At 40.8% G+C, this 25,415-nt stretch overlaps 1 protein-coding gene across 2 annotated transcripts in view; it reads right to left on the bottom strand.

Annotated features, from left to right (window-relative positions):
- NCAM2 (neural cell adhesion molecule 2) overlaps positions 1-25,415 on the bottom strand; it is a 526,501-nt gene that overhangs the window by 31,337 nt on the left and 469,749 nt on the right. The window contains exon 16 of one of the 2 annotated variants that reach the window (XM_034792868.1): positions 14,086-14,851. The exons of the other annotated variant lie outside the window; for it this stretch is intronic. Within the exon in view, the coding sequence (XP_034648759.1) occupies positions 14,745-14,851 (107 nt within the window). The 3' untranslated portion in view covers positions 14,086-14,744. Of the gene's footprint in view, positions 1-14,085; positions 14,852-25,415 lie in introns of those variants that run through there. 2 annotated transcript variants of the gene reach the window in all.

Raw genomic sequence — 25,415 nt, 5'->3', positions numbered from 1 at the left:
GCATATTTATGATTTTACAAAATAGTTTCATATCTATTATCAGTCTTTTCATAGTCTTTGTACGCACTTTTTTCTTGTCACATTTTTGTATTGGTAAATATTTTCCTACATTGAAAATGTAACTAAGATCTCTGATAACGAGAAGAGTTCCTTTGGTCCATACTTAAATTTGATAAGGGGAAAGCTGATGGCTAAACTGATCATGGTAAGAGTTTAAGTGAATGTGTGTTTATGGGCGGGAACCTAAGTTCTCAGCAGTAGTATGAGAACTCTTCTTTAGGACCAATCACTTCTTTCACTGAGAAAAGACGATGGGAGTATTTCAATGAGGCTATACCGTCTGCCATTAGTTTGCCTGGCATGGGTGTGTTGCATAGACACAGGGGTATGTATTTAGCAATGTAACCACAGGGCCGGGTAAGTGTCCAACAGTTCATAGGTCTACCCTCAGATTTAATGAAAATTGCATTAAAAGTTGTAGCCAGTAGTCTTTAAGTCATAGCAAGCATTTTTTTATGAGCATGTGTCAGGGTGAAGGGGAAAGTTAGTGACAAGCCACAATGTTCTTCTCAATTTGTTTCCTTACAGAAACAGATCTGGATTCTAACAAAGACATATTGAATGTTAGTGGAGTCTGTTTGATTTTCTTTTTTTGAAATCACCTATAACTGTCTCCTAGAACACATAGGTGAAAGGCAGCATAGTAGAGTATGATTGTGATGGGGTCCATGTCTCTCATGAGCGCCCGCTGTCCGGTATTTGCGTGCCTGCTCTTTTTTCAGCTTTGCGCTGCTGGCCGTGCCTCCTACTGACTATCACCCTCGTCAGGTGGATCTTTGCTAACAGTCTGTATGTGAATAAAACAAACCCCTTCCAGGGTAAAAGTCTAACGGGGCCTATCCCAGTCCCTCAGTTGGTCTCTTCCTGCATCCCTTCCTAGGCTTATTCCTCAGCCCCTTCTGGGCTAGCACTCAAATGGTTTCTGCTCTGGAATGGAGCAGTGTCACCAGCCTTCCTCCCTGGAGATTTTTTGCCTCCTGGCAAGACTCAACTGATCCCCACTCTCCAGCTGAAGTTCATTACTTGAAGTTCAGTTCTCTTCCCTTCCAGGAAATATCAGTCCCACAAAAGCTGACCCACTGCCAGGTCACCCATGGACTATTCCCTTGATCAGGGCTTAAGCCACTTCCCTAATGGCTGGTGGGAAGAACCTGGACCAGCCCACAACTCCAAGTCCCAGCCCAGGGACCCTACAAATAGCAGCCACGTGCTGCATCCCTTTTTACTCTGTTACTGTTTCTGCTGTTCCCTGCGCCACTTCCCTGCAGCCCCAGAACGTTCACCCTCACCCTTACACCAGGGATGAAGTCCTGCTTACTCCTTCAGCCAGCCAGGAGCACCTTCCTTACTCCCCTAGTCCTTGCCAGCAAATGAATCTACTCTGTCCAGCAGCTCCTTTCATATGAGCCTACAGGACTCTGATTGGCCGCTCCCTGCTGCCTCTTCTCCAATTGGCTGCTTTCTCACAGCCTCTCTAGGCAGCCTAGAGGGCCCACCTCTCTTGCTCTTTCCTGGGGCAGGGTGTGTTAGGACCGTGAGCACTCCAGCAGGTGCCCTCTGAGCCTAGTACACCCTGTCACAATGAAGAATTATGCCCTGTGTTGCTTGATACGTTCAGCAACACTCTGATTCTGATGGTCTTTGTGAAATAAGAGGACCATATAACTCCTCCTGCTGTAGATATATTGTAAATGTTAACCCACAGAAAGTCAAATGCCTACCATCTTAGATAAACCCAGTAATACATTAGCTTATTGCTAGTTATGTCCATAAGCCAGCTAACACTGAAGTCAGTTGCATAACTCCTATTGACTTCAATGATCAGATATGGAAGTATGTGTTGTAAATGACAGACAATGTGGGTGAAAGAGGGGTTGATATTTTCAGTTTCATAGTTGAGAGTGTCAGTTTTAGAGCTGATACAGTTTCGGAGCTGTGAGCATCAGAAATGATGCTTATGAAGAATGTTATGCTTTTCTTGTAAATCCAAGAGCGGCCTTCTTTTGAATTATATATACCGTAATTAGCTCTTGTAGAAAAGCAGTCTTTCCAAATGCATTTTTCCTCTATTTTTTAGGCAAGGATTGTCCTTAATGACTCTTTTAGCCAAATGAGTTATGAGGGCTTAATTCTCCTTTACACTAAAGTCCTTTTACACCATTCTGGCAATGTAAAAGGATCTAAAAGTGGATGTAAATGAAATAGCCAGAATGGCGTACAGGGAATTCAGAGTCCAGTTCAGGGATGTCCAACTGATAGCTCTTGAGGATGAATGTGCTAACAAGAAAATATATATGTTATTGTTAATTTAAATGCATTCCTGGGGCCATGGCTTTTGATATTTAAAAAGAAGGCTTTGAATTATCCCTGGCACCTCAAATGCCTCCCCTGCAGTTCCAGGAGCACTTCTGCTATGACCCGGGGGTACTTCATGCAGCTCTGGGTCTTTCCTTTCTGCAGCTGCTCAGCAGCTCCCCCAGTGGATACCTGCTGTGTCACAGGGGAGGAAGAAGTAAGGGTATATCTAAACCACAACGCAAGTCCAGGGGTCAAACTCAGGCTTAACCCTCTTCTGGCTACATATAAATTGTGCTAAACCAGGGCTTGGTCCAAGACATCACTGTGTTGGAGGGTCCAAATCTGAGTCAGGTCGAGCCCTATTGCTTTGCAGTGTAGATGCAGTGCTACTGGACTTGTGCTATAAGAGTCCACCAAAAGTATCCCACAATCGCACAGACTGAATTACTTTGTCCCCTGGAAAGTCAAGTTGGGTGGACAGTCAACATTTCCCATACTGCACTACAAACAAAGGGCTACAGTGTCCACATATTGGAAGAGCACTAGGCAGTCTGGGCTATGGGTGGTTAAATTTTGGCCTGCATAATACAGTGTAGATGCCCTTTGTTTGTAGTGCAGTGTGGGAAAACTTGACTGTCCACCAAACTTGACTTTCCAGAGGACATAGAAATTTGGCCAGTGCAATTGTGGGATACTTTTGACAGATTTCCAGAGCACAAGTCCAATAGAACTGGGGTTACAAGTGAGTGTAAACACTCAAGCTTCAGGTTAACAAACCCAGGATATGCTAACTTGTGTTCTTCTAACCCTGGGCTTTTGTTGTACTGTACACATACCCTTGATTGCTCAGCTACCTGCTTCCCTGCTAGATTGTGAGTGTAACAGAAAGAGCCAGATAGACAATCGATTAGTTCTGCCTGGGCCTAGTGCCTAGCAAAGACTGGCTCTCCTTTTGCACACAGCTATCTGGGGCAGCTCAGGAGAGGTGGAAAGGAGAAGAAACTAAAAACCCAACAACCAACTCTCTGATTATCTGCCCCAGAGCACGTTGCTTCTAATTTATGCCAGCTGACTATATACTAGCAGGAAAAGCCTGATCACCGCATCCTTCAGAGTGCTGATTGTGGCTCCTTGGCCTTCCTGAAATAATAATTTGGCTGAATATAATATGGCTGAAAAGGTTGATATCACTGGTCTAGTTGGATATTCAACTCTGTATCTCCACTGCCATTACAGAACTCGAAAGACTTATTAGGGCTAGTGAGACAGACATGTATGCATAATATTAATTATGTGTAAGGTAATGCTGCATATCTCTCCTTAAAATAAACACACACACACACACACACACACAGGAGGAATTCATCATTTACATTCTTTCTCAGAACATCCCCTGTTTTAGTTGGGGAAAAGCCAGATTAAAAAAACAACAACTGTATATTGGGTAAAATTCACACCATCTATCCTGGGAAAACAACATTTTTTGACAAGTGCATCTATATGAGTGCACAAGCATTTACTGAGGAGAGAGGATGGGCAATATCATGCCATCAATCTTTAAACAGGCCTCCCCATTGACTTCAATCATACATTTACTCAAGTAGCAATGACACAATACTGCTCCATCTAAAGATAATGCAAAATAAAGAGGTAGAAGTATTCTGAGAGTGTAGCTTAGCTGAGGTATTAATAAGTTTCTTCACATTTTTTACTCTCTTTACCATTAGGAAGTGACACCCATAACCTAGACAGTTTTTGAAATATAAGGTGGAATTGAAATTGGTCATTAAACATACTTCCAAATATTTGATCTTTGTGGTTTTCATTTCAGGTGTTAATTTACAAATGGGCATGGTACCATAGCAACATTTATTAAGAGTAAAGATTTCTGGCTTGTCCCAATTGATTTCATAACCTGAAAAAGCAGGAAAAAAGACTGGATGGCAGAAAATCGCATTAAAGAAGGGTACTAGGGTCTTAAAGAAATAGGGACAGGTCATCAGCGTTAAATGCTAACACAGAAACAGCATCTTCAAGCCCTGTATGTGTTCATGTCCCCTTCACTTCAGTGGGAGTTTCAGTTATGCAGGGCTTGCAGGATCTGGCATTTAATATTGATGTCTCTTCAATGCAGCTCATGCTGGATGAGGACGAACATGAATTCAGTCACTAACACAAAGACTTGAGTTTTAGGCCTGGATTCTCAGGTGCACCAGAACTGCACTCAGCACATGAAGGGGCAAAGATGGCTCTAAGCCACCAACATGATCTCATGATCACTGGAGGCTGCCCTGAGTTACACCCAGCTGCAACAAGGGCCATTCTTCAGCTGGGGATCTTTAGAACACACCCAGCTCTCAGAATGCCACCTTCTCCTTCCTACATGCTTCCTCCATGGGGAAGCTAAGAGGAGATAGTCTAGAACCAGCCCAGAATTCCTCCACATTGTGTCCAACTAGGGTAGTTTTTGTGTCATGAGCTCTCCCACTGACTCATTATATAGCCTTGGGTAAGTGACTTAACTTCTGTGCTTGGCTTCCTAATTTTAAATTGGGAACAATACCATTTACCTACCTATCTCATGGAAGTGTTGTAAGTATCAGCCAATGTTTGTGGAGGGCTTAGAAAAGGTATGGTTTTATATAAGTGTTGCATTACTATTAAGTGAAGAAAAAGGAAAATGCCTTTGTCTTGCCAACTGTTGAACTCAAATCACGGTGTGTGCACTCCATGCAATTTTGAAAAGCAACATTGTACCAGCCGACAGTATTATTCAGAGAGATCACAGTCAGAGGCCTGAAAGGTGAAGATGACCTATGTTAATTAGTCACTATATTTGGACTGACAACCTATTTACAGGTTCAGTGGGATTTTCTGCCTGTTCACTAAAGTTGGGGCAAACACAAATACAGTAGTTGTGAGCTCATCAGCACAATTTAAACTCTAAATACTATTGCATAATTACTGTAAAACTAATCTATACAGTTTTTGTACTGTATAACTATTTTGGCTACAGAGTGTGATTTTCTTTTTATACAAATAAGTACATGGGTAGAACTCTTAATGTGAATGCAGTTATACAAGAATAAAGGTGACTTCTACATATTTAGCTTGTTCCCCTTTCCATATGGCAATAAGTTATACTGTATAATGCACTTTTATACTGTATAAAGTGGTACAACTCGCGTGAGTGTGTGGCCAAGCCCTAAGAGGAGATACAATTATTTCTGTTTCCAGGGCCACTAAAACCATCTCAAGGAAGACACCAGTAGTAGCTACATAATTGCTTTTCTAGTATAATATAGCAGCCACCTAACATAAGCCAAAATAAGAATGGGGGAAATGGTATATATGCACTTTAGTGATAAAATATCAGTGTTAACTGTTGAAACAAAAATGTTGTCCATGAAGTTCAGAATTCTAGTCAGCCAAATATGATATAACGGAAATACAGGACGAGGACAAGTGGTTTCACCAGTAATAAAGAAAATACAGATAAAGATGCTTTCATTCAATTTTCTTTATTACAAAAATGGAGATAGAAAGGTTACATAAAATAAAATGGACATTGAACAACAAATGGAAGACATGCATAAGGTTACATATATATATATATATATATGGACATTATGTTTGTAATGATGCTGAGGGACATTACATGTACACTATGCACACATTCTTCAGGGAAAAAGCTGAGGTGGCAGGAAAAGCCAATGGAGCAGAATGTCAGTGAAACAAGAAAGGAATGAGAAAAAAAATTAAAAGTTAATGTTTCACAAATTAATTATTAAAAACCCAGAAACTGTTTGTATTTAGAGTGTTTTTTTAGAAAACAGAAATTCACAGAGATTGTAGCACTTAAAGTATGTTTCATAGTAGCAGAGTGAACACATAGTGTGTAACATTTTCAATGAAATAATACTGAAAATACACAACTGATCTGGTTTGCTTAGCTTCTGTTACAATTCAGTTAATATGCATCCTGATAAAAATGCCATGCTTGATAAAAATAACTATTTCCCCATTTTACTGCACGTTGGATTTGTAAAATAAATATTCTATACCATTCACTGTAATAGCATAAAATACAGTGTGTCCACAATGCCACATAATGATGCCAATTATAGTTTTGCTCAGGATAATGTACTATATATACTGTATAAAATAAAGGTGTATGAAAACGGGTGTAACTAAGAACAATTTTCAAACCCAGTGCCTGAAAAAACTGTTAATTATCTGTAGGTAAGTCGCTAAGGCCCTATTCCTGCAAACATTTACATATGTGCTGAATTTAAACATATGAGTAGTCCCATTGACTTCAATGAGACAACTCAGATGCTTAAAGTTAAGAACATGCAGAAGTCTTTGCAGGATTTGGGCCTGATACAACTGCTCCTTGCCTACACACTTTTATTTAATTGTATAAATTGTTTTTAGAAATATAGTATATGATAGATACTAGTTTATAATCTGCTGATGTTTACCAAGTAGAGTCCTAAAATAACCGTGCTATTCATGTGTTAATTTCTCAAACCTTAAAATGCCTGAACTTTCAGCTATTACATATAGCATATGAATAGTAAACCGGTACCCATCAAAAGAAGACTCATTCATTTGCTAATTTATATCAAATGCTCAGCTTGAAATCAGAGGTATATATACTATTGTCTGCTAAACTCGTATCCTCTCAATTCAGATTCTATCAGGATAATAATGTCATGCTCATCTCCTACAGATTAACATAATTACACTTAATTTAATAAAGTAATTTTACTCTTTATTTTATGGAAACCCCTCCCCCCACCCCGTATAGAAATCTATGGAGACACATCTACACCACTGAACGGTCTCATATATGGTATTAGAGTTTCTACTAGTTTTCTCTGGAGTGATATGATTGGAAGTCAAAAATAGTTGTACTATTTCTTAAAAACAGACTATTTGGAAAATGGTGGTTAAATGGATGGCTTTAGAGGGACATTCGGCCTTGCACCATTAAAGTGATTCCTGCAAAGGTGAAATACATCTTTGTTCATAGTACCCAAGCATGGGGTATATGCTACACAAACGAATTATGTGTTCCAAAGAAATGTACTTCTATAGAATAGGTTTAGGGTTATGAAGAAATATTTGTCTTAATGGCCTATTTTTATTATCTAAATACAGCTAACATTTATTATTAGACAATAGTTACAAAATATACAGGTTTTCTATGGGTAAAATCCTGGTCCCTTCAAAATCAATAGCAAAATTTCCATTGACTCCAGTGGGGCCAGGATTTCACCCAATATGTAATTTAAAGTGTACATCTGGGGAATAACAGCACTGGCTGCATTAGATACTTCCCTGGGGAAGGCAAGGACCAGACAATAATAGATTACATCAGGGGTCGGCAACGTTTGGCACGCGGCTCACCAGGGCAAGCATCCTGGCGGGCCGGGCCAGTTTTATTTACCTGCTGACGTGGCAGGTTCAGCTGATCGCGGCCCCCACTGGTCGTGGTTTGCTGTCCCTGGCCAATGGGAGCGGCGAGAAGTGGCGTGGGCGAGCGATGTGCTGGCCGCGGCTTCTCGCCGCCCCCATTGGCCCAGGACGGTGAACCGCGGAGAGTGGGGGCCACAATCGTCCGAACCTGCCGCGTCAGCAGGTAAATAAATTGGCCCGGCCCGCCAGGGTACTTACCCTGGCGAGCCGCGTGCCGAACGTTGCCAACCCCTGGATTACATTATGCTGGCTCTTCTGAGATTTATTAGGAGCTGAACGGAAGATGGGGTGCAACTATGCAAGAAGGAAGCACAATTCTAACAGTTGACCATCGAGCCTCAAAAGATGTCTGACTGCTGTCAAGAGGGTACATGCTGACTATGCCACTGGTGTCAGGAAAAGGAAGCATGCAAGTTGGGATGGTAAACTGAGGAAAAAACTTATTTAGAACCAAAATGTAGATGTTAAACATCCTGGAGGGTGGAAGCACATTCTGAATGTGATTCTGAGAAGTATTTTCCTTCTGTGAATCATTGTGCAATGAATATCCAGTACAGAGGCAAAGCATGAGAAAACCTAGAGAGCAATCTCAATATTTTGATCACTTGCAGTCTCCTCATGGTTACCCTTTCTGTTTTTACGTATAAAGTTTACATTTTCTGGGTTTTACTTCAATGTGGTCAGCTCTCTAAATCCATTATAGCTTTGAAATTGGACAGTACTTGGTGTTTGTTTATATTTATCTAGCAACAGAATTTGGGTATGTCCATTATACATTCAAAAATGTAAACATACAAAAATACAAATAAACACATTTTATTGCTAATGTATAAAATATAGGTAGCTTTTAGTGTATAGTATTATGTTGTTTTTATTTCTCTTTTTAGCCCAGTGTTTTATATTCCAATATCTCTATTGTTATAAATAAACCATTGTACACTGGCTTGTACTCCTATTATGTAAATCATTTGGCTGATAAATTATTTGTACCTGTTTGTAACTTGTCAAAATTCAGGAAATGAAAAAGATACAAAGGAAACCTCTTTGGGGAAGAATACAGTCCTAGATTTTAAAAGTTTTTAAATTGTAGCACAGTGAAGAATACTAAAACTATTGTTGCTTTGAGTTGCATCACAATATTGTGGAGGCTTATTTTTAAGTTCTCTGGGTCACTAATTAGGATTTCAGGCTCAAATTCAGTGTAATTTAGGACTTTAAAATTATGTTAAATGAAACAATGTCTAGGTACATGACAACACTGGGAAAATGCTACATTTTCAATCATAAAAGCTAAAAGCCTTTTTAGAATTACTATATTTCAAGAATAACTTTACTTACCTAACATTTACGCCTTAATGACAGCAATGTATCAAATTATATCTGTGCACATCTATATACACCTCTACCCCGATATAATGCGACCTGATATAACACGAATTCGGATATAATGCAGTAAAGCAATGCTCCGTGGGGGCGGGGCTGCGCACTCTGGCGGATCAAAGCAAGTTCGATTTAACGCGGTTTCACCTATAACATGGTAAGATTTTTTGGCTCCCGAGGACAGCGTTATATCGGGGTAGAGGGTATCACTTAACTTTAGTTTGAGTTATAATCCGAAAGCTGGTAAGTATATATCTAGCAATTATTATTTCATCTGTAAGCACTTCCATTCTCTCTACTTCCCTGCTCTTTCTTGTGAGAAGGCATGATATTACAATTTCCTGTACAATAATCCTACTTTACTAATATTTTAAGGACAGGCATCTCAAACTATATTACAGACCAATACATACATCTCTATATTATCCCAGGAAACTGCTGTGTGACACAGTCTAAGTTACAGACCAAGAACATACTGGGCTTGATTCTCCTCTTACTTGCACTAGCTGAAAGACAATGTAACCTCATTAGGTCAGATCTTTGAGCCTACTCTAGTGATACAGAGCAGCTGTACAAACAGCTTAACTCACCCTTATTTATCCCTGCTGTAGAAGGTATGACCAGGGGGAAAGGGGTGGGGTCAGATGTCCTTATGCCCCATGAATCCCCAGCTGTACTAGGCAGCTAGCTGTAATTTACCAGTAGCCCTGAGATGTCTCTAATTTAACCTAGTGATTGGTCCAGTATCTTGTTGATCCCAGGGCCCTTTATTTTCCAGGGTGAAAAATGTTTTCAGTGCCCACCCACCACTCAAATGGAGTAAGCGACAAAACAAACCCACCCAAAACTCTATTATCAAAAAGAAACAAAAATGGGGATTTGGTAACCGAATGTGATGATTTGGTGCCCAGGAATGTTGGTGTCCGGGGTGTCTGCCCTGATTGCAGGCCCCTAAAGCCAGACCCTAGTCCCAAGATCAGGGGAAGAAGTACAAGTGACATAAAGCTTTCTCATTGTCTCCATTCCCTATGGGAACTATGACATAAATATGCTCCCTTGGGGAAAAGGGAATCCAGCTTGCCTCCTAAGACACAGATTTAACTCCCATTAAGGTTTTACTATGTTTTCCATGAAGCTTCAGTGGGTCTTTAAATAGCTTCATCAGATTCTGTGTGCCTGCTCATTATCTTTCATTTATCAGAGGGGTAGCCATGTTAGCCTGGATCTGTAAAAGCAGCAAAGAGTCCTGTGGCACCTTATAGACTAACAGACGGTATCAGAGCATGAGCTTTCGTGGGTGAATACCCACTTCATCAGATGCATAATTAAGGTTGCCGAGGTCTGTCCTTGTGTGCATGCACTATAATAATTTTTAATAATATGATAACATACTATTTTTTGAACAGGATCCTTGCCTCATTCAGTATAGAGCAGGAGTTGGCAATGTTTGGCACGTGGCTTTCCAGGATAAGCACCCTGGTGGGCAGGGCCAGTTTATTTACCTGCTGACGCGGCAGGTTCGGCCGATCGTGGCCCCCACTGGCCGCGGTTCACCGTTCCGGGCCAATGGGGGAGGCGGGAAGCAGCGCAGGCGAAGGATGTGCTGCCCGCGGCTTCCCACCACTCCCATTGGCCTGGGTGCTTACCCTGGCGAGCCGCGTGCCAAACGTTGCCAACCCCTGGTAGAGAGAATGGCTGGTGCTCATTAAATAAGCAGCTATTCAAAATTTTGTTTTCTCTTCCCTGTTCAATATGTGGCCCCAGGACTTATTTACTGCACACTATTTCAATCCTGCTCTGAGGACAGAAATATTAATTTCCTCATGGGCTATTCTATGGTGCTCATTAATATAATATTTGAATGCTTCACAATGTGTGGTATTATTTCCATATTACATATGGGGAACAGAGGTATAGAAAGATTAAGGCAGGTTGCTATTGTCTATATAGACTGTCACTAAAGGGACACTTTTTGCCAGTGTGTTTCACAACTATTTGCTGACAGAAGAGGAAAGTTGAAACTCAGGCATCTTGGGCTTCATCTGGGATAAGCATGCTCTAGTGGTCACAAATCTCTCTGCCCTTTCTCCCCACCAAATCGTATCCCTTGTGCCTGGTGCCCTCCTGCCTGTCTTTGTCCTGTCTCTCCCACCCCTAGCCCTTCATCTGAGTCTCCTCCATGCCATTTCCCTTTCCCAGTCCTAATCACTTTCCGTAGGCAATTCCGGGCTCCCCATCTGAGTCACAGTCTTCCCTCCAATGTGGTTTCCAGGCCCAGTCTCCCTCAACTGGGCTCCTCAGCCAAGAACTCTTGCCCAATAAGTCCTATTATCTCAGGCTGGGTCTACACTACCCGCCTGAATCGGCGGGTAGAAATCGACCTCCCGGGGATCGATTTATCGCGTCCCAACGGGACGCGACAATTGATCCCCGAATCGACGCTCTTACTCCACCAGCGGAGGTGGGAGTAAGCACCGTCGATGGGAAGCTGCAGAGGTCGATTTTGCCGCCGTCTTCACAGCGGGGTAAATCGGCTGCGATATGTCGAATTCAGCTACGCTATTCACGTAGCTGAATTTGCGTATCTTAAATCAACTCCCCCCTGTAGTGTAGATGTAACCTCACTCACCCAGGATCCTTATCAATCTTAGTGTCCACTCACATCCCATTAGGTCTTCCAGAACCCTGGTGCTCCTGTTTTCTTCTGCTGCCAGTCCCATTTTCCATGCCTAGCCAGTCCCAGTCCCCCATCCTCTCCTAGTTTTCAGTCCCAGTGCTCTCCTCCCCACCAGCTCGCAGCCCCATTCTCCTTGTTCCAATCTACTTCCTCTGACACTGTTCATGCAGCTTTTGCTCTCTGCCTTTCAGTCAGTTTGCTTCCTCTTCCGCAGGGGGAGCACTGAAAGCACAACAGAGAAAGTCTTCCTGCTCTTAGGTCCTGTCCCCAGGATCAAAGAGGCCACTGGCAGCAGGAAATAGTATTTGCAGGGAAATTCCAGTTCAGACCCTGTACCCTTGGGCTGAAGTATGATCAGCAGAAACAGACTCTGAAAATTTAGGTGCCAAACTCAACAAATCTCTACTGAACATGTGCGGACTGAGATTTTCATACGTTTATAACTAGATCAAATTTGGGCATTTCTTCATGGGGACAGCAAAAGCCACATTTCTTATACAAAGGCAACATGTCTACACATTTCCAATATTTGCCCCAAAGCAAGGAGGCACTAGAATTTCTCAACAAAAAAGTTTGTACAATATTTTTTTAGCATGGGAAAAACAATATATTTTCCCGAATTCTGAATGTTTTCAGAAATGGCTGAAGAAAACATGAAACTTCCCTCCCCCGCCCCGCCCAAAGTCAGCCTGAGCCAGACACTCATTTAAAATTTTTGAACAAACTGTTAGAATTTGGCAGTTATAAGCAATTAAAAACAGGTTATTTGACTGTAGTGTGTTAGACAACCTGAACTACAATTGGCGATAACAACTCCACCTATAATCCATTTATTTATTATATATATAATATATTTATATTATATATAAATATAATAGTTTCTATGAAAAATAATCTGTTTTTTCAGGGTCAGATCAAACAGTCATTTCTGGCTTTGGGTTCCAACACAGTACAACACTTAAGCACATGTTTCGCTTAAGTTAGGGGGAATCTGAAGTGTCTTACTGAATTGTGGCCAAAATGCTGAATTACCAGGAGTAGGTATATTGACGAGAAAGTCTGATTCTCCACTCTTTCACACAAATTTTATGCTGGTGTAGCTTAATTCAAATTAATGGAATTACATTGATATAAAAAGGATGTAATATAGTGTGGTGGTGGGGGGGGGGAAAGCCAAGGGATGAAACCATGGCGCCACGTAAATCAGTAGGATTTTTGCCATTGACTTCAGTGGGGCCAGGATTTCACATAAAGTGGTTTCTAGATCAGAGCTTAAGTTTCCTAGTTGTACTAGATATTTCAGTTTATAGAGAGGGATGTCTTTCTATAAATGCATGTAAATCAGTCTTGGGAGTTCCATATATGCATTTTGGGAAAAGGATACCCTCTTGGATGAGAGATCAGCCATGCAAGATCATTTTCCAAAAGGCCATATCTGATATGATATACAACAAATGGATTTACCAATTATCTTCTAAAGTGAAAGCTTTCAGGAATAATTTGAAACTGGTAAAAATTGTCATTTACCAGTTTTTAAATGTGTGAAAACATTCCTTTACATTGGTGAAGATGCTCAGTTTTTCTTTAGCAGATACACTGATTTTGGCCAATCTTTCTTCAAATATAAGGTATATTTATAAAAGCACAGAATGAAAACAAAGAAAAACATTTAAAAATATTGTATAATTTTGTTTAATATCTCAATGTTATGTCACAAGATCATAACGTACTGAAGAATTGCACAATTTCACAGCAGTAATTTTACTTTTTGAAAAGAATTCTTAACACAAAGCTCAAGTTTCTGCATTACTCTGGAACTGCATTGCTTTCTAGGATTATTAAATATGTAATAGGATTATGAGTTCCACTCCTTTAGTTTCTGATACCGTGATCAGATCCATATGGGTGAATCTTTACATCCATGTGGATCCTCACCATGAATGAATCTCTATGCACAAAGAAAGGTCTGCCGACATAGATCTAACTGCATGATCTGGCCTACTTTTTTAAGTATACCATCTGTGCAATAAACAGTTCATATGAGTCATAACTATGTTAACTGTTCTTTGTTAAAGTTCAAGATAAAGAACTCTGAACTTGTCTTTCATGACCGACACATGCTATGGAAATAAGGGTTGGGAATGGCAGCTTTCTTTTTTCAAAAAGCAGGCACTGGGGCCGGGCCGTAAATGGTCATCACCTTGGGATATAACGGTGAAGGACCTATTATGTGGATAGAGGCATTTTGGTAGAGAGGAAAAAAGAAAGTAAAATAGATTAAATAGGGAAATTTACAAAGCTTAACTGAGATAGTGATGAATACTTTAAAACTATCCTATATTGTTAAAGCATAAAAAATTGTAATATGCATAAAAAATAGTACTAAATACTGCAAAAGTAGCTAATGAAGTGGAATATTTGATTGAACAAATCATATATAAATACATTTTAAAATTCAGAGGGGCAGATATGGGATCAAACATGACAAACATGAGAACCCACTACACCCACAATGACATATACAAGTCTATGCACATGTTTCTTAGGTAAACGAACTATAACTGAGAAAAAAATGAATAAAATCATGAACATAGAAGAACAACCAATCATTGTCAGCTTGTGTTTGTTATGAGACATATGGTTTCTGTGTTGATAAAAAAGCCACTTGTGAGAATCTTTCGTGCATAGATTGATCAATTACTTCCATTATGATATTAATTGGAAATGTATACTTTAGAAGAGCTCCAGAAAGTCTAATTTTTATCCAGGTCTTCATTTATTTATCTCTTAAAAATAACATTCCCAGGGAAAAGAAGAGAACATGCTGCTTGTCTTATTAATAATATCAAAACATGCACAACAGACTTATGGCTACAATGAAAGAAAAACTAGCAGCATTTTGCTGCCATGATTGGCTTCCATTTTCACCTTTAGTGGCTTCACAGCATCTATCTGCATTGATGAAGATTGTTATAGAAAATGAGGAGTGTAAGAAAAAAGTGAATTTGAGAAAAAAGTGGAAAGGTTGTAAAATATGTGAGATAAAGTAAAAATTAAAAGAAAAAAAGCAAGAGTGGGAAAGAAAAAGAGAAAAAATAATTAATGCAATATTTACACAATGTCAAAGACAGTCACTCTAAAACAGTCTCTCTAACAGTAAAAACAAATTATGTTGAAAATATTGACAAAAGTTGTACTTTTTAAAGTGAAAAATGAGTTCCTTTGAAGTTGCAGGAATGACAAAACTGGATACCAAAATGTTTAATCCACACAATAAGTAGCATCTCTATGTAGCAACACATGTTTCCCCACAATGGCCCAATAATCTGTGTCAACATTACTCTGGAGGAAACACTTTCATGGGCATGAGGGATATTTACTCTCCTTGCTTCAGGACCTAATCCAGCACAGTACTTATGGACATTCTTGGCTTTAAGCATAGGAGCAGTCTCATTAAGCAAGCCTAAGTGTTTTGTTGAATTAGGTCCTCAATCTATCGTCTCTATACTGAGCAAGAGCTTAGTGAACATTGGGGATGGAGGGGACTGAAACCTTTCACTTCAATATATTCATGACCCCTTTTATTCACTTCCACAAAAACTCAAATAAGCTCATCTTTGTTTGGAAGAATGTGGAAAGAGAAAGAGTTATAAATGCTCAAGAAAAGATGAATTTATCTGAGTACTTATAGTGCAGTGTTTGACAAACATCCTAAATCAGGAAACAGTCACCTGATTCAGGAAATGAAACACCCAGCATGATTTACAAACAGTGGATACTTGAAGCAATTGTGAAGAGTAACCCATAAGCTAAAATATTTTCACTTACATTAATTGTCGAACAATTGTGAAAAACGAACAAATTCATAAAAATGAAGTGTCTGTTCATGGCTCATTCATGCTCACAAAGCAAAACTAGGTTTGCTAAATAAATTGTTGTGCAAATTCACCCAGTTCTTATGTTCAGACTGCCACAAAAGTGCCACTGTGTGTGGCTGGTCTTTGCAATATTGTTTACTTGGAATTTGAATGAGACTGTTGAACTCATTTCAAACAGGCCACTGAATTAATGTCGGAGGCTATAGCCTTCCAAACTAGTGGGAAAATGTTCCATGTCCAATTACCCATCCTCTGAGACTGTTACTCATCACAAATGCCACTTTCGATGACTATTTCAGTTATTGTGTGAAGCATTATGTGCACAGTTCCCATTGGTATTTATGGCTGTGGCAGAGCTAATTTCAGTATATTATGTTGAATATTTACTTTTCTGGCATGTAATCTATACCCCAATTATGTAATTTTGTCTGGAAATACAAAATGTTTATATATTTGAATTTACAAAACTGCACATTAAGATTTCTGAGAAAATATGATGAAACAGCAATTAATATAGGGTTATGGATATTGACCAAAATAAGAAAGGTAGGTGGATTTATCGAAAACAATTCAAGTGTAGAAAATCTGGTCTAGAGACAGCAATATCTCTGGAGACATTGAATTCAACTGACTTAAAAATGTGAATTTTCAAGACTGGTAATCGTAAAAGTAGGAAGAAACCACAAGAATCAAATATAGTCCAAACCATACTGTTTACATTCCTTATTATAATTATTATTGTCATTATTTCAATGATAGTAGCACATACAGGCCACAACCAAGATGGGGCCTCATTGTGCAAGGGACTGGACAAACACATAGTAGGAGATAGTCCCTGTTGTGAAGAGCTTGCAGTCTAAACAGACAAAAAAGACAAAGAGTGGGACATAGGAAGTATTTCCCCCCCTCCCCCCTTTTGCAGATGTAGAACCGAGGCAAAGGAAGTATAAATAACTTGCCCAAGGTCACACAGGAAATCTGTGAAAGAGCCAGGGCTTGAACCTGCATCAACTGTTATCAATACACTTTAAACTTTGTTTACAACATTCATAACTTTGCTCTTGTGTGCATATGATTTTTACAGAAACAACGGACATTCTTCAAATATTCATACAATCAAAAACCTATTTCCATGAGAATTCTTGTAATAATGAGTTGAAAAGACATAATGTGATAAAACCAACCAGTTACTGGGAATATGTGCAGATGTTCATGAGACTGGGTCTGCAGTATTTTATTTTACACAGAATACTTTTTTCCCAATAGTCAAAACTATCAGACCTTTTCAAAAGCAACATTTTTCTTTATGAAATATAAAAGAAATCAACCTGGAAAGAAACAGGTTGTTTTTTCTTGAGACTCGTGGAAGTTACTGTGCTAAAATTTTAATATCTAAGAAAATTTTTCACCAGCTTAATTGATTTCTGACAGCTTTTTCATATAAATCTTTCAGACATACATTTACATCAGAAATATTCTTTAAAATGTCGTCTCTAATTCGATACACTAGTGGACTTTTAAAATTGTAAAGCAACATGCTAGCAATTACATTTAATATGACAGCTAACTTTTGTGAATGAAAGTATTGTATATTTAAATGGTGGTTAAGCATTTCAATGTTCTGCTATGCCTAAAAAGCCTATTTTCATTCAAATTATAAGATAACTTTTAAAAATTGCCCCATTTACAAGGAAAAAATGTGAAAACTATTATGCATATTTTTGTTGAAGTGGAAGTTTTGTGCAATTTGAGTAGGGATGGGCCCTCTACTAGTGGTAAGAGTCTGTGGCAGCAGTCATGCCTAGTAGTAGGGGAACACGGGCCCTCCCACTGCACCAGATTCTGACCAAGGGGACTCTTGGGCACTGTAAGGAAGGCATCTACTACCTGAAGTTCAGCTAACACACTTCTCTGGGTTTCTTACTACTTCTCTGTCCCTCCTGGCTTCATGCTGCAGTCATCCTTCTGGGGATACTGTCCTGGTGTAACCCCTCCATAGCAGCGAGTGCAGGTTTGTTTCTCTCTGCCTGCCACCTCGCTGTGCTGAACAGACTCCCTTTTGAGCCCCTCCTCCAACTGGAGCATACCCAGCAGGCCTTCCAGGGTAGGTCTGCCTGGGTCCACAGTTATTCCTGTCCCCCACTCTCGCCACTGTGGGGTCTATCTACCCCATGGACCTCTCCCCTTAAGTTCAGCGCTGGAGTGTCCAAGTCTAAGGCTTGCATTCCCCCACCCCAAGGAAAGAAATCTGCATTCTGATGTTTATTCTCTGGCCTATAGGCTACCTAGAAGGTGTAGGGTTGTAAGGCTAAATACCATTTCATAATCCAGGGATCGGTGTCTTTCATGCAATTTAGCCAGTGGCGGGATGTGTGGTCAGTTATCAAGAGAATTGAGGTTTCTCGATAGGTAATACCACAATGCTTCTATGGCCCACTTCATCATCAAGGTTTCTTTTTCTATAGTCAAATAGGCCTTCTCTCTGTGAAATATTTTCTAACTGATATAGATGATTGGATACTCTTCCTCACCCAAATTTCAGGACTACACTGCCACTAACCCCATGTCTGAAGCATTTGTGTGGAGTATGAACCATCATGTGAAGTCAGGGTGGCAGAGGACTGGTTCTTTGCTTAGAACGTCTTTCAAGGTCCTAAAGGCTGTATCGTAGACTTTGGACCAGGCAACCCTCTTGAGGCTAGAGTTCTTCAGTAAGTGAATGAGGGGAGCCATTAGTATGATAAAGCTGTGTATGAGTCATCTATAGAAGCCAGCCAGACCCCAAAATCCTCTAACCTGTTTCTTTGTTATTAGTATAGGGCAACTGATCAAGGATTTAGACCTTCCTTATCAGAGGTATAAGTTTGCCCCTTCTAACGGAGTATCCCAGGTACATCACTTCATGAAACCCCAACCAACTCTTGGATGGATTTGCCATGAGGCCATCTTTCTCAAGGGCTTGTAGGGCCGCTGATATTCACTCGAGGTGTTTCTCCTATTCGTAACTGTAGTGACTATATTGTCTATGTCAGCTGCCATGTGCTGGCCTCATGGTCACAGGACTATGTCCATCAGACATTGGAAGGTGGCCACTGCCTCATGAAGGCCAAAGGGAATGGTCTTAAAATGGTACAGTCTGGCCAAAAGGACTTGTGAAGGCCATTTTCTCTTGATATCCCTTTGTTGGGGGGGGGGGAAATCTACCAGTGGCATTTGGCCAGATCCAACTTCAAGCTATACTTCGTGTCCCCCAATTGCTCCAACAACTCCCCAACTTGATGCATGGGTTATGCATCAAATGTGAATATCATGTTCACTTTTCTACAAAACAGATTTGTCCTGTCTGCCTTGAGCACCAACAGAATGGGGCTTTGCCACCTGCTCTGAGATTCTTCTACCATCCAGAGGTGCAACATCACTGGCAGCTCCTGACATACAGCATCCCACATCTTCCTGGGTAGGGGGTCAGTGGTTTTGGTGGATCTTTCAGCTGGGCCCCAGAGTAATTTGGTGACAAATCAGCCAGGTTTGTCCAGTTTGTGATGAGAACACAGAAAAGAAATATCAGACCATCTATCTGAACCCATTGGGCAAGAGCCCTTCCCCCAAGAGAATTGTGTCTGAGACCTGCAGTAAGAGACTCTAGATTTGGGGGGAAGGGTGTTATGAATAAGCTCGTGCAGCCTCGCCATGCCTTCAGAAGGTTTATGGGATAAATCTGGGTCTCTTTCTTTTCTGGTTTGCCAGATCTCATAATCCTATCCGGCATACCACCTCAAAGAGCCGTTGGCACCTAGCCATTCATTTTGATTCTGAGCTGGACAACAACAGCAGTACCCTGTCACTGGGAAAGAATTCACATGGGCAGTGACCCTTTTGTAGGCTTGCTCTTGATACTCTTGGGCCTTTAAGTGTTTTTCCTTTTCTAAAGCCTTTCAAGTCTTCAGCTTTTCTCATACCTGGAGCATGTATTGTACTTAACTGGAGACTCTGGGCTCTTTCTCCTCCAGGTTTCCTGAACTAGGTCTAGGGTCCCCTGGGGTTCTCTCCTATATAACCACTTGACGGGTGAGAACCTTGTTGAGGCCTGGGGAACCTTAGGTTCTGCAAATAGGACAGGCCATAACAAACAATCCCAGTGGCAAGAGTCTTCAGCCATGAACTTTCTCAGGATTCCCTTCAGGGTCCCACTGAAGCATTTGAGTTGCCCATCCGTTGGTGGGTGGTAAACTGATATTCTCTAAGATTTGATTTTCAGTAGCTAACATAGCTAGATAACATAGATTAATTAGTCGTGACATGAAATTCATCTCCTGGTCTGCAATTATTTCATTTGGGATTTCCACCCAGGCAAACCTTTGTGAGTTCTGTTGCTATGGTTGCTATGTAGGTCATTCAAAGTGGAATGGCCTGGTGATATGTGTCACATAATCCATGATTATCAGCACGTGTTGGTGTCCATTCGTGCTTTTTTCTAAACAGTCCTATCAAATCCATGCCAATCCTTTCAAAGGGGATGTCTACTATCATTATCGGGAGGGCCCTTGGAGTGTTCTTGGGTCCTGTGAACTGACACTCTGGACAGGCCATGAAGTAATCCCTTACTTCTTTCTAGATGCCTGTCCAAAAGAATTGGTGGATAATTCTCTCCAGGGTTTTCTCCCTCCACTGGTAACCAGTGCACAAAACCAAATGTGCAAACGCTAAAGTAGTTCCCTCTGAAAGGGACAAGGTATTGGAAGTTGGGCCCAAACCTTGGCCTCGTGGTCGTGTAGAATCCAGTACAGTCGTTTCTCTCTCAACTCAATATATGGCCATTGTTTAAGTTTATGTCAGTTGTTTACTTCTCTATTGACAGCTGTTCATATGTCCAGGACAAGGTTGGGTCTCCCTTCTGTTCCCCTATAGAATCCCTGTTTTGGGTCAGCCATTCCCTACTCAAGTAGTCTTGAGTTAGCTGGTCCTGCTGGTCCCTCAGGGGTCCCCTCCCCTGGAGTTTCTTGCACTCCTGCAAGACCAGTTCCATCATCCAGCCTTCTCTGACATTGGAAGTACAGTCATCCCCCACAGTCAAATCATTCTCCTGCACTTGCATTCACAGCCCCAGACCACTGGGTAGTCCAGAGATGCCAACCCCCACATCACAGAGATTTTTGGTGTGGTTTCCCAAGATAAGCTGTAACTTCTTTGTGGGGTATGGGTGCATGTCTCTGTGTATACAGTGAAGGAAAATAGTGGCAGTTAACATCCCAATGACCTCAGCCAGCTTTTCCCTTATGAGGGCCTATCTATATCTTGAATCTATTAAGCCTATCACTTCAGACCCCTAGACCCTCAGTGGGCTACCATCTTGGTTGGACCCTTCTTGCAGGCTCTGGGGGGTAGCTGTCCAGGCTTGCCCTTAGCTCCAATACATGAAGGGGTAGTAGCGTTGAAAATGACTATGCTGCTCACACTTGAAACGACTGCCTGCCTGCAGGGATGCTGTCTTTCCCCACTACATTGGGGATGCCACCTTAGCTTCCACACTCCCTGGCTCTCTAGGGCTCTGTGAACTCAAGCATTCTTGTTCAGTGTCCAAGTCTCAGTTGCAGAAGGGATTTGGGTCTCGGCCCAGGCAACAATCTCCTGCACCCTGTTCCCTCCACTGCACTTGGTCTTTCACATTCAGTGATGGCCTAACCTCAGGGCTCCCACCCTTGAAGGTTGAGGGGGGGGAGGGGGCTGTTCAGCTGTCAGAAAATTTCAATGAGGTCTACTGCCTCTGACAGACCATCTGGCTGGTGTCTCTGCACCCACTCTTATCTCCCAACCAAAAAAAAAAAAAAACCTGGATAAATTACTTAAGTACATTATCCTCTGTCACTTGTACCCCAGTTCACCCATCTGGTATTAGCCAATGCCAGCAATAATATTTCAAGCACTGGGCCATGACCTGGGAATGGGCCCCTGGTGGGTACCTTTCTCTCTGGAAGCATTGGCAGTACATTTCTGGGGAGATATCAAAATAGTCTAAAAGAACAGTCACAATCAGATGGTAGTCTCAAGCATTCATGGGATCCTTGGGCTGGCCTAGTCAGGTATGACGGCCAGAAGCGTGGCCCAGTGATCTGGCGGCCACTCCACCACAGTAGCCACATGTTCAAATGTCACTAAGAAGGCTTTGTGGTTATCCTCTGTGCCCATATTTGTTAGCTTGACCAGGATCCGTGACATCAGGACCCTCCCAGAGGACTCTGGCCTCTGATTAGTGGTGGCTCCAGAACGTTGTAGGAGTGTTGCCATCTGCTGGACCAAGTGTTCTTGCTACTCTTGATGTTGTGTGGTCAGGTCTCAAATGAATTGCTGCTACTGCTCCTGTGGCTGTCGAGCTGCTTGCTGCTGGTGTTGTGCAGCCATCTGTTGTAGTAATTGCCTTTTGACGTTGGCTTTCCACAATCCATTTCAACAGCTTCTCCACATCTATGTTGTCTTGTTGTGGGCTTTTTTTGTTTGTATTTTTCTCTGCTGACCTTCCTTATGTCCTTCATCAGGACTGGGCTGTCAAGCACACATTCTCCACCAGCTGTGAGAGGGGGCGAGCCTCCTTATCTATATTGATAAGAGACTGTGGCGACAGCTCCATCTAGGTAGGGGAACCAGGGCCTCCCACTTCACCAAGTACTGATCCAGGGACCCTCTTGGTTGCCATAAGGAAGGCATCTGCTATCTGAGGTCCATACCATCCCTTGGGTCTCTTCATACCGCTCTGTCCTCCTTGGCACGTGTCATGGCCTGCGGTTGTTCCTTGCAACATGGCCCATGAGTGGGGAGTCCTGGCTTCATGCATAAATCCCTCCCCTTGGAATTACTTTCCTGGCATAATCCCTCTGTAGCAGTTAGTGCAAGTCTGTCTATCTATGCCTGCCACCGTGCTGTGCTGAAGAGACTCCCTTTTAAGCTCCTCTTCCACCTGAAGCATGCCCAGCAGGCCTGTCAGGGTGGGGTTTCCTGGACCCAGAGTTGTTCCTGTCCCCCTGTCTCTCCACTGCAGGGTTTATCCACCCCATCCCAGCCACAGAATATAATTTTTCAATTGTTGAGAGCTTTTCTTGTCTTTAGTGATGTGTAGTTCTTCTGGCTCCATAGGTATCTGGATGCCTATATTTCAAAAAGTGACTAGAGATACAGAGTTCTGAATTTTTCAGAGTTCTGTCTGAGACACCGAAAAGGGTGGGGACATAGCACTTTCTGAAAATCAAGCCTCTCCACAAATGTCAGGCACCCAAAATGGTGCACCTAAAATCATTAGCAACTTTTGACAACCTAGGGCTGAGTATTCTTTATCTTGTTTAGTTAATGTTCAGATTTAAAGGCCCTCCATTTATGAGTACCAGTGAGGGGTTAGTATGCTATTATGGTGTGTTATCAGACATTTGGTTCACCTCAAAAAGGAGATTAGTAACCTTGAATGCAAAGTTCTTATTAGATAATGCTGTATTTTTATTATTGTGATTAGATATAATTGTGATCACATTACTATGCATTTTTTCTCTATGTACTTACCTGGAGTTTGATTATGCCATGCTCACTCAAAGTGAGTAATATTTTATCCTGTAAATATCCCATTGCAATTAAAATACTACTTGATGTGAGTAAGAATGATGGAATCTGGCTCACAGAAATCAATGACACTACTCACCAAATAAATTGCTACTCTATGTGATTAAAGTAGGCAGAATTGTGATCTTACTGACAGACAAACCTCAAGATGCTTGGCGATTTGGTGTGATTAAACAATTAAACAACTGGCCTATCCAAACCTTTGGGGTCTATGTGCTGGAAATCTGCTAATACTAGCACTATGTGTGATATTTCAACATTTCTACTTTCAGACTTGGACGAACAGAAGTAAAGATGCACAAAAATGAAAATAACAGAAAACTTTTTCACAGATCAAAAAATGTTAATTTCAGTTTTCATTTTATTGAACCTAGTCACTCCACTACTCATCTAACTTTCTCACTGTACAGGGATAGGGAAGATATGGGTGTATTTTCATTATTTCTCTATTGTTTTCCATTACTGTAATCTTCACTTAATTTAACATTGTCATGAGCCCAATATGGGAAGAATTTAATTCCTTTGGTAAAGATGTGCAGGCCTTTTTTGACATTTCTCTCAAATGTCCTACTTTCTCTGGCTGTGAGTGTGGCAATAGTAATAGCATGAGGTTGTTTGTAAATTTGTGTCTCTAGAGTCACATCAAGTGCTGTTCTGTCAAAGTCTGTTAATGATTTCTAGCCTACCCAGTATAAAACCATTAGAGTTTCCTCAGGGAATGGAGTATACAGAGTTATTCCCAAACTGCACTGAGAGCTTGCCATTTCAGTGAGAACAATATGTAAATCCTGTCTGCAACTAGATAATATTCTTATTCAACATATTTTTAGTATTCCTTTGTAGGATTCCCTTAAGTGCAAAACATGGCATGGTTGCTATGGATATTACATCACTGATTTGAGGGGGCTGTTAACTTAAATATATTTCTTGTTGCCACTTTGGATAAGCATTTCTTTAAGAATACAATATTGATTGGATTCCTAGCTGTCAATTATATACTCACAGCATAAAACAGGTATGAATTCACCTATCTCTTTAATGTCTCACTGTCCTCTGTATGTGTGAGCCATGTTCTCTGAAAGATTCTCAGGATCTAGTGCAAGTTTTTAGAGGAACTAGTTTTTTTTCCTAGCCTTCTGACTTTGGGATCAAATCATCTATCAAACTACTGATAATTGGTTTTAGGTAACTTGGTAAAGCTGGAGAGTTTGTTCTGCCTTGTATTAGATACACCAATATGGATTGTTGCTTACAGATTTATTGTTTCAGAGAGCACTGATACCTTCAATTCTTTCTTTAGGATGACTTGTCTTTTGTTCTTTCTTCTAGATATGACTGAAGACAAATGAGTAAGGGCTGAAAAGACCTTCATGGATGCACTGGAGAATCTTTCTATCTTGGAAATATCACCCAAGGGTTCTAATTAGCACTGGAGCACCTTAGTTCAATTGAGGCCTCCACATGAGACACTAGCTAGTTCAAGATGCTTTGTGGGCCTTTGACCAGAAACAGATTCTCAGGCCCAGCATTCAGAAAAGTTGCAGCCTTGCAACTAGGGCTGATGAAGTGAGGTTGAAGTTATTGGCACTAAAAAAAATAATCAAACATAGCATATGCACAATTTTTCAATGAGTTTTAAATGTCTGGGAAGTTTACAAATTCTGTATGATCTCATTATTAAGATCATAATGGACAAAGAAAGGTCAGGTTCAGGGCACTAAATTTCATACATGACCCATTTTAAAATTAATATTTACTCAAACTGGTTAACAGATTTACTTCTAAATTTTCAGAGAATTTATTCTATTAATTTATTAATTTATTCTATTAATTTATTCTACACTCAAAGGGCCAAAGAGTAGGTACTGTAATTTTGAGGAAGATACTCTATTCTTTATAGGTACCAAAGTAGTTGAATCCCTGCTTCAAATGCAAATCTCAATTCAAACATGGAGCCACAACCAGCATCTCCACAATATATGACATACATTTTTCTTAGAGATTAAGAAACAAGTGTCTTCCTGTACAATATGTAC

The sequence above is a fragment of the Trachemys scripta genome, chromosome 1 (assembly GCF_013100865.1).
Source record: "Trachemys scripta elegans isolate TJP31775 chromosome 1, CAS_Tse_1.0, whole genome shotgun sequence".
Classification (NCBI taxonomy): Eukaryota; Metazoa; Chordata; order Testudines; family Emydidae; genus Trachemys; species Trachemys scripta.
This window is presented reverse-complemented; position numbering and strand designations above follow the sequence as displayed.